This window comes from Channa argus, chromosome 12, assembly GCF_033026475.1.
Source record: "Channa argus isolate prfri chromosome 12, Channa argus male v1.0, whole genome shotgun sequence".
NCBI lineage: Eukaryota > Metazoa > Chordata > Actinopteri > Anabantiformes > Channidae > Channa > Channa argus.
The window spans coordinates 24,187,594-24,198,440 of NC_090208.1; the positions used below are offsets into that span (position 1 = coordinate 24,187,594).

A 10,847-nucleotide genomic window follows, 5' to 3' on the forward strand; every position below is an offset into this window, starting at 1 on the left:
ATTTGGAATCAGAATCAGAATTGTGCTCATCCAGAGACACTTTTCAAATTCAAACTCTGCATATTGGAACACATAGCCCTCTGTCTTGAGGCTTGAGGAGGCAAAGCAGTTGTATTAAGAGATGATTTAATACAATTTTACACCAGGTCAGAATGAAACTAACATTTTTTAAATGGGTTGAACAACTAACAATTATCTACATGCTTTAAATAAAATGCATATTGTGGCATGTGAATAAACAAACTGGCACAATCATACATCAAACATTACATGTAAACCTATAACTGAATAATACACATAAACTTCTTCCTATGATTTGGTTGGCAATGTTAACAGCATTTAAGGCTTTTACTAGCCCCAGTGTTCTATAGATAAAAACTGTTTTACTCCTTGTAAATACTGTAATAAGACTGCAAAGTTGCCCTTACAGTCCATTTTAAGCTGCAATCCAAGACAAAATTGGAGAGTGAATACTAGTTAAAAGCTACAATGAACAAAGACATTGTGACATGTGCTGTGCTTAGCTATGCTACAAACATAAAAGTACAAAGAGGAAAAAAAATGTTAAGCACAGTTTTTGACCTTACAAAGCACTACCCTGGATGTAGACTAGCTACAAGCACAAGTGGATGGGAGATAAACAGCCAAATGCTGCAGTGGTTCATGTAGCAGTAACATGGCTGTTCAGGGCATCTATGCCTGCGTCCGTCTCAGCCTCGTTCTGGTTCAAGATTGTACGTGGGTGCACGAGGCGAATGGGAGAACTGTTTGAATTTGCATAGTAGCCGCATGACCCCAAATTCTCAAAATCAAATTAGTTAATAATTTGCACATTTTTTATTGCTTTTTATTGTCCTTTCAGCTTATCCCATGAGTTCAATGTCACCACAGCAGATCATTGTCCGCATGTTGATTTGGCACAGTTTTTACACCGGATGCCCTTCCTGACGTAACCCTCCCAAATTTCTACCGGCCTTGGACCGGCACTGCACAGCTGGGGATGGGAATGGGCTGTCAGGGGTTCAGTGTCTTGCCCAGAGACACTTCGACATCTAGCTGTGACTGGGCATCAAACCACTGACCACTGACTGTGGTCCGTGGACAACTGCCTTCCCAACTGAGCTACAGACTCCCGTAATAATTTGCAAAACATACATGTAATAAAAAGACACTGACAACATTTGAAACAAATCAGAGTGTTTTACATAAGCAGATAAGAGAGAACCATAAAGCAACGTTAAAGTATTTATCAAAATGTTTTGGCCTGATGTTAACCCAAAGCTGTTGATGGAGTTGTTATTTCTTCTTCATGCCACTATCTTCTCAGCAGGGGATCTTTCTCCTCACACTTCAAATTGTAAACAAGTATCATGGTTCCGTCCCTGGAGCGTGTTGAAGAAACACTGGTTCACAATTTGTCTGAACTATATAACCTAGTTATTCCTTCTTAAATCACTTTTCTATTATTTGTGTTTTCCGGAGTCTTATTTGCATTGCAGTTTGTTAAAAAAAAAATTATAGAACTTCACCCAACGTAAAAGTCTCTAGTGGAAATGAGATTTGAAGCTGATATACAGTACTTGCTTTGCATTGCAGTATCATGACAGAAGAAACATATAAGATGCTCAAAAAACCAAGTGTCCCAGAAACAAGCCAGACACAAAGGCAAAAACACGTCTATATAGTAGATTCTCAGTTGCACATTGTCTGATATTTACTCAGAGTGAGGCAGAAACATTACACTGGCCAGAGAAAACAAACCCAGCCAGCTTCACAGATCCGAGGTGACTCTGACTACAGGTGAAGTAAGGACCTGACATGACCAGAGCTTCATCCCTTTGGGTCAAAATAATTCACTTCGCCAGAAAGCAACAGACGCATGTATGAAGCGTGTTTCACCCTGTTACACAGATTATAGGCCGTGGTTGGGCCTTTTGTGGTGTGATTTAAAGGCAAGCTAGGGAAAATGGATCATGCTTGCATATGCTGTTGGATTTTTCATCAGCAGCCTAATCAAAGCTGAATTATAGAATGCTCAAACTCAAAAACAGCCCTTTCGCTCTAAATATCTCAAATGGATGTAAGATGGGCCGACGTGATCGGCAGAATAACGATGTTTGTCAGGAGACCGACATAGATGCATCAGTGTCCATGTACCCTGTTCTCATTTTGAGTAAATAGAGGGGGATGAGTCATACTGCCAGTGTGGGTAAAGATAAAGAAGACGTTTCATCATGTGGGCTAAACATGGTTCCACTGCCTCAGCTGTTCAAATCAATGGAGTCAAACTCAATCTATCAGGTTGATTATCTTTGACTTTCTCTCGCTTTCATGCCTAAATGACACTGTTACAACCTTAGAGAAAGAAAATGTATTTTAAAGCACTGTTTGCTTAAAAACTGACCTCAGCCAAGCTTGGTTTTGAGATAGCACTCACATAAAGTGAAGTGATGTTATAGCCTGCACCGCTGTTAAAATATAACAACTAAATATCTTACGCTCATTAAATGTTGATGTTGTTTGATGGTATTTTATCTCTAGTTCTATATCAGTGCGTGGTTCTTGGCAGCGCTCAGCAGAACACATCTATGAACATATGTGTTGTTTGTTTTTTTGTCAAACATGTTTTAGTCAACTTTCTCGGCCTGTCAGCAGTGATAACACCCAGATGGGTGTTAACTGAACAATCAGAGCTGCATACACCGTACATAGAGGAGAAGGTGCAGTCATGGGGAAGGGGACAACCAGCTGAAGTTGTTGATTGGTTTAAACGATGGATGCAGTCGCTTTGGGTCACACAACAGGAAATGAAAAGATGCTTTACTTGATAACTGCCTACAGTGCTCAGATGTGGCTCGTTCTGTGTATGAGGGCTGAAAATGAAACGTTAGAAAGTTAAAATGTGCAGTAGCCACTGCCTGCCAGTCACACTTGACGACGTAATAAGACCTTCAGGCTTTGGACTTGCTACAACAGTACACCAGAGTGAGAAGTCCGCAATTTGTGGAAACTCTGCTCTACAGTATCTACGTTTATTCTTTTTATTAAATGTTTTGTGGCTATGTATTTAAGCGGACACAGCATTCAGTTGCTGTGATGATTACAGTCAGTGTTAACCATAACAAGCCCACCCATGTGCAATGTCAAGCACATGTACTGGAAGTGGGGCACACAGTGAGTGGAGGTACCTCCTTAGTAATAGGTGCGCTGCTGAAATTGCACTTGTAGCATCTGTATTACACGGACAGATGGCAAAGTAAAGATAGCGACACCTTCAGTCACGTGTTTGCCCTTTATCTGACGAACAATTTTTTTTCCCGCCGTTCTTTTGGTGACTTTCATTTTGGGGGGTGGGAGGGTGGGGGGGGCGTACTAAAACAAACTTGCAAAGTCCTACTTGGTTCTTCAAATGCGCCGCCACACTCTGCCGTCCCCTCCGCCTTCAAGGTGAAACGCAGCCCTCACACACAGAAAGAAATATAATGTAAAAGACAGGTACGCTGCACCTTGAGCATTGCCATGGAAACTAGTCTTTCTAGGACTGGTACTCAAATAAGAAGTTAGAGGAAGGATTGAACATTTACTAAGTTTCTTTTCTTGCAGCTCTCACATTTTGCTTCCTTTCAAGGCCTGTTTTTATTACGTGTGTTGTGTATGCTGAAATGTTGCAGTGGCTTTGTTAACTCAATGCATCCTCCTTTGTAACAAAGCCTTTGACATTCTTTGAGTATAAATGTACAGTTGTATAACGTGACAAGCATTGGGTGGGTTTTTAGTGCTGCCGAGCTGAATGAAGGCCTCAGGGGAAACTGTTACAGTCCTAAAACCTCCCCATACACTTCCCCTATCGTCCCTGAACTGCCTGACCCAAGCCCCCTCCCCCACTGAATCACTCTGATTTACCTCATCAAATGAACAAAGAGCCAGAGTCATGATTTTATGCTGGTAATGTTGGCATTTCTTTGGTCATGTTTTGCTGTTACCTTCCCCCTTTTTTTCCCTGTTCAAGATGTGTCATAATCTAATCCCACCTGCCATGTTTAACTGTTGCCTTGATTGTGATCCTAACACATTTGCCAGAAGGAAAAAAAAAATGTAGCATACAGTATAAACCAGTTGTTATTGATATTCTGCCATGTTCTGTCACCCACTATACATGTGTTCAACCCAGTCACATTTAACAATACAAATAGACTATTTTACGCCCAATCATTTTGGCTACAGTCTGATTATATAACTGAAGCCCTGAAAAAAAATTCTGGCTCATTAACATGTTTTTGTAAATGTTAAAGAAAAGCATGATTGCCCCATGTTTATAAGTGGTGTCTGGGAGGGAACTAACTCAAGATTTTTGTAAGATGAGAGTGCAGCAGTGTTCATTACTCTGCCTCTCAGTATACTGTAGTGTGTACTGAGAGTTAGGTTTAGAAATTAGGGGCATCAGTTCCGTGCAGCCGCTCCTGGGGGTTTGCATAGCGATTAAGCTAATTAGAAATGAGCCACAGAAACCATGCCCAAAGGGGGGGGGGAATGGGATTGAGTCCATTCTTTGAGAATTTTAGGGGGGAACACAAAATCATTCAATAACAATATTTTTTTTTTTTTTTTTTTTTTTTACATTATGGTTATTTTTCATACACTAATGAAACAAAAGAGGAGAGGAGGTGAAGAGGGGTGAGGGGTGGGGGGTGGGGGTTGTTTCTCAATATTCCAAGAACAATCTTACACAGCTTTGTTTTTGTAATTTTTTTTCATGCAAAAATCATGCGGCCAATTTGTTGATGTAAGTGACCTGAACCTCGTGGTTTGCTATCTTATTTAACCAATGACAGCAGAAACATCTGAGCGTTAGCGTAGCAAGCATAGGTGAGACTAGAAAGTTAGCAGTGAAGGATAGGCTGTGTAGTACAGTAGATTGTAAAAATGTTCAGTGTTAATTTGTAGTCTAATTTTTTTTTATCTTGTATTATTAACATGTAGGTGTGTCCAGGACTGGGAGCTAGGTCAGACCAGACAGGAACAGGTGCAGGATAGAGCATTTTCTTACAGCTTGTAGTTTACTTCATTTCACAGTCAGTGAGCATATTAACTTTTAAATTAGAACAGACTAACTAAACTTTTAGAACTAACCTCATGTTAAGTTTTAGTGCTGTTCTAATACTGGTGTTGCTGTAATAATTTGAAGTGTTTTTCCTTTTGTTGATCTGGAGGTGATCTCTCTCCAAGGGGCTCTCTAACACTATTTTCCTCCGTTGTCTCTCTCTTGTCCTAGGAGGTGAATTAGTGTTGCCTATTATAACAGTGGACTCCCTAGACCCCCCGTCCATCGCCACCCGATACCCAGTTATACCCCCGCCCCCCACCACTTACCGCCCTTTTCTTACCCTGCTCGAAACAACCAAAGAGTCCCTCCCCTTGCCCAACGGCCGGCCCCCGTGCCCCTCGGATCAGGAGGACTGCGAGGAGACCATTGAGGTGTCAGCATACGGTTCGGGGGAGATGACCGAGTCTGATGATGAGGACTATTACAAAAACTCCCCATTGGTCACTGACAGGACTGTCCTCCCTCCTCCCCCGGCCGTTGAGGGTGGCGTCCAGAATCCCAGAGACCGCCATTTTTCCCGCTTGCCCCATTCCCATCGCCCCCCTCTCTCATCCACCCCCACGGCCAACCCCGACCAGCTCAGCCCACGCATCAAGTCAGGCGGCGGCAGCAGTAGCAGCAGCAACAACATCCCTGCTGGGAAAATGAACACCCGAGACCAGGTGCTGCTGCCGCCAGCCCACCCCTCATCAGACCCAGGGCACCGCAGAGTCCCAGGAATAACTTATCCCCCAAATTTCCCCCATGTTCCTACTCCAGACCCCACATCTCCTGAAAGAGGGCTCCCGGGCGCCGTAGAAGTGCAGCAGTCCAGCAGCACCACAGGTATGGTTGTGGGCATTGTGGCAGCGGCGGCCCTCTGCATTCTCATCCTGCTCTACGCTATGTACAAGTACCGCAACCGCGACGAGGGCTCCTACCAGGTGGACCAGAGCCGCAACTACATCAGCAACTCAGCCACGCAGAGCAATGGAGCCCTGGTGAAGGAAAAACAGCCTAGCACTACCAAGACAGTCACCAAGAACAAGAAGAACAAAGACAAGGAGTACTACGTCTGAGGGAGTGCTGCCGTGACACAGAGAGACACACTTAGAGAAGGAAAGAGACGGAGAGAAAGAGAGAGAGAAGGGACAAGAGAAGGCAGTATAATCTAGAGGGTCATTTCTTGTAAAACTCAGTATTGTCAGGTGGCCATACATGTTACCAATTTCAGACTCATCAGAGCGAGACAGCAAAGTCAGTTGGCAAAGTGACCATGGTTCCGTTCACACCTTTCAGTGTTGCTTTGATCGATTTCCCTTCTTAAATAAATGTGGACCATGGTGTGGATTTTAAGATAAGGCTATTACACCTCAGATCTCAACACATACTGTGCCAACACCCATGTACCAAATGCTGACAAAACAGTGACTTATGGGTAAGCATACGACAGGATATATAATATCTCGTGTACTGTAGGAAAGCACTACCATCAGTATTTGTGTCAGGGTCTGTACTTCATTCTGAAGTGAGCTTGTGGTGTAACCGTCACCTTAGGCAGTATCAACATAATTTTCCAACCAGGCTTGAATTAGCAACATGACATCCCTCTGTGAAATCAATATGCTGCCAGCTTACAGAAACCTGGTCAAATACAGCTCTCTCGCCTCTGTAAGTGTTCAACATTCCTGCTCTCTCACCCCTCGTCAGCCCTCTCTCGCTCTCTCTCTCGTGTGCTCGTGTAATCTGTTTCTCTCCTTGTCTACGGTGCGCAGCAGCCGATGCGACGTAAACTCTGCCGTGTTTCAAGCATGTAGTATTCATTTACGAAGAGATACAAACTTTTTCTTTCTGTGGAGTTTAAAAAACAAAAAATATGATGATGATTGAAGATCATAACGATGTTAAACGTAGCAACTATGTGAGATACCAACACTCCAACCCAATGGATGCTAACTTGTACGTTTAGCCGCCAAAAACTTATTGAGGCCAAAACCCCTTGGTCATCCTTTGTTCCAGCAGATCTGTGTCATGTGTATCTGGGGCTCTGAGGCCTCCATAGTGGCCAGTAAAGAAACTGTGTCACGTCCTTACACTTACTAATCACCGAAAACAGAAAAAACCTCCAGCAAACAAGAAGAACTCTGTTCTATATAATTATAAATATATGTATAGACGTTGCAGAAACCAATGGACCTAAATCATGAACGAGTGGAGAAGTGAGTTTGCTGATAATGAACAGCACAGATAGACTCAAGGACCTTTGACATCAGAACCGTTTCACCGCCCAATCCCTCGTCCGTCGGATCCCTCCTCCTCTCATGGAAGTGCGTGGCTGATGCAATGCCTTGCCGCAAGACTCAGTCACTTGGGTTTGTTCTTCTTCCTTTGTTTTTGTTTCTTTTTTATTCTTTTCTCTGGCGAAGAGAGAGACATTTTAGGGAAATTCTGATTTAACTCTTGCTGGAGTTCCACTGTGGAGAGAAATACCTTGCAGGTGAGAAAGCCACTGTCTTTCGCCCCTCTCTAGCCTGACCGGACTGATGGCAGCCAAAGGGCAAAGCAAACTTTGTGGGAAGAGCACACACAGAAAAAGGCGAACAATAGTTCCCTGGAAGGTGTACAACAGAACTCTAGTATTCCAATTTTCTCAACTCTATTAAAAAAGAAAACTGTACCATGAAAAGAAAATCCTGAAAAAAGTTTGTGAAATGTCTAAATATTTGACTCTCATCCCATTACAAAGAGAAATGTGTTTTCCCTGCAATCATTCCTGTTTGGAGAAAAAAAAAAAGACTGATTATGGGAAGCTGAAATTTATATGTATTTTCTTTTGGTGATTGAGCAAATGTGATTTGGGTTAGTAAGATAAAACCACACATTCTCCTTTTCCAGGGGAGGAAAGTTTCTCTCCTGTTATTCCATCCTCCATCTGTCATCCCCAATCTATTTTTTGTCTTGCATCTGTTCATTTTTCTTTGTATGGCAGATTGTATGTCCCTATACCCTGTGGAGAAAGCAGGCTCTATCATCCATTATTATTTGTTTTATATCTATTTCTGTCTATAAGGCTAGAGACAAGATGGCAGCCATTTGATTTGACAGGCTCCATCACTTGGCTCTCCTGCCATGTTTGTCCGGTTTCCCTTTCTCCATTCCAAACATACTCCTCCCAGTATCTTCCTGTTCTTTCTAAATGTTATTGTAAAGTGTTCCAGTGAGATGAATCTAAATATGTGTACATTAACAGAGGGAATACACTTGGTTATATACTTCTTAATTCGCTTTGTTGTGTGGTTTTTTTTTAACGTCTCGTTGTCTTTCAGTCTAATATTTAACGTATCGCCAAGAAGAGGATTGGTAAGTTACAAGTACCTTTGCCGATTTTTATCTCAAACCCTTTTTTAACGGGTGACATGGCCACCAGCTGTATCATAACGACACATACACACATGTCTATCTACAAATACAGAAGTAAATGAATGGAACAAACCTCTCTTTAAAACTCCCCACCACCATCATCAAAACAGCAAATGGCATTCCATCCTTCCTTACTTACAGGCACTTGTCTGAGCACTGAGGCTGTTCTGGCACCAATACAACTGCAGTACTGCTTCAAAAATACAATATTTTTACAATGGAGAATCTCTCCTGTGCCTTCCTGTCAGACTCTTGCAACTTGAGGCACATGCACATTGGAGAAAGTGGCTGACAAACACATTAGACAGGTTTGCTTCTCTTAAAGAACACCGCAACGTATGCCTCTAGTCTATGACTTTAATTTACAGAAAAAAAAGTACAAATATTCAATTGTTGATTTTTATTTATTTTTTTGTCCTTTCGGTTTATCCCGTGAGTTCAGGGTCACCACAGCGGATCATTGTCCGCATGTTGATTTGGCACAGTTTTTACGCCAGATGCCCTTCCTGACGCAACCCTCCCCAATTTCTACCGGGCTTGGACCAGCACTGCACAGCTGGGGAGGGCAATGGGCTGTTAGGGGTTCAGTGTCTTGCCCAGGGACACTTCGACAAATAGCCAGGGCCGGGGATCAAACCACTCACCCTGTGGTCCGTGGACGACTGCCTTTACCAACTGAGCTACAGCCGCCCAAATGCACTATCAAAATAATTTTCCATATTCTGAGTGACATAAGCAAGTGTGCTTGAGTTGCAATATAGGGCACCCACGGTAAGTTGGCATCAATTCTGATTGTGATGGCATTTCTCGCTATTTTAAAATGTTTTTTTCCCTGTAAATTAGATTTAGGGTTATTTGCAGTCATTAGCAGAATAAGAATATTTCACATTATAGTATGTGGACTGGAAGACTACAGATTATTACCATAGGGTGTTTCAGTTCAAGATCAGTATCCAACTGTCAGAAATATAAAACATTTATTGTTTCGCTGGTGTTTTACAAACAAGAGATAGTAATTTTGTCCACAATTTCCAGTATGGCATTCAATCATATCTGAACCCATTGAAATAATACACATAAAGTGCATCCAGAAAGTATTCTCTTAACTTTTTCCACATTTTGTTATGTTACTGGCTTATTCAAAAATGGATCAAATCCATTCTTTTCCTCAAAATTCTACAAACAATACTCCATAATGAAAATGTGACAGTTTGAGATCTTTGGAAATGAATCAAAAATACAAATGAAAAAAAAAAAAAATTGTACTCACCACCTTTGCCATGACATTCAAAATTGAGCTCTGTTGCATCCTGTTACCACTGATCATCCTTAAGATGTTTCTACAACTTGATTGGACTCCACCTGCGGGAAATTCAGTTGATTAGACATGAATTGGAAAATCATACACCGGGTATATAAGGTCCCGCAGTTAACAGTGCACATCAGAGCACAGACCAAGACATGAAGTCCAAGGAATTGTCTGTAGACCTCCGAGACGGGATTGTATCGAGGCACAGATCAGGAGAAGGGACAAGAAACCTTTTTGCAGCATCAAAGGTCCCAATGAGCACAGTGGCCTCCATCATCCATAAATGGAAGAAGTTTGGAAACTGAGCAATCGAGAGAGAAGGGTTGGGTTCGGGAACCCGATGGTCACTCTGAAAGAGCTTCAGTGTTTCTCTGTGAAGAGAGGAGAACCTTCCAGAAGAACAACCATCTCTGCAGCACACCACCATTCAGGCCTGTATGGTAGAGTTGCTATATGGAAACGCCTCCTCAGTAAAAGGCACATGACAGCCTGCCTGAAGGACTCTCAGACCATGAGAAACTAAATTCCCTGGTCTGACCAAACAAAGATTGAACAAAGATCTTTGGCCTGAATGTCAAGTGTCATGTCTGGAGGAAACCAGGCACCACTCACCACCTGGCCAATACCATCCCTACAGTAAAGCTTGGTGTTGGCAGCATCATGCTGTGGGGATGTTTTTCAGCAGCAGGAACTGGGAAACTAGTCAGGACCGAGGGAAAGATGAATGCAGCAATGTACAGAGACATCATTGATGCTGTAATTGGTGCTAAAGGTGTTTCAACAAAGTATTAAGCAAAGGTGGTGAATACTTTGTACATTTCTTTTATGTTTAATACATGATCAAAGATTTCAAACAAACTTCTTTCACGTTGTCATTATGGGGTATTGTTTGTAGAATTTTGAGAAAAATAATGAATTTGATCAATTTATTAATTGGGGGGCAAGTCAGATAAAGCTGGTGGCCAAATCGATTCACTGGTGAAGAACACTGTCACTGTGAACTGAAACAAAGAATGTTTCAGTTCACAAATCCTC

The 10,847-nt window shown here is 42.2% G+C and overlaps 1 protein-coding gene across 16 annotated transcripts in view; it reads left to right on the top strand.

The window, feature by feature from the left end:
* Positions 1-8,363, top strand: part of nrxn2b (neurexin 2b) — a 628,821-nt gene extending 620,458 nt beyond the window's left edge. For 14 of the 16 annotated variants that reach the window (XM_067524260.1, XM_067524256.1, XM_067524261.1 and 11 more), the window contains one exon: positions 5,273-8,363. In XM_067524260.1, coding sequence (XP_067380361.1) covers positions 5,273-6,162 — 890 coding nt within the window. In that variant the 3' untranslated portion in view covers positions 6,163-8,363. The remainder of the gene's footprint in view (positions 1-5,272) is intronic. The other 2 variants (XM_067524264.1, XM_067524265.1) reach the window with 1 other exon arrangement.
* The last annotated feature ends 2,484 nt before the right edge of the window (positions 8,364-10,847 follow it).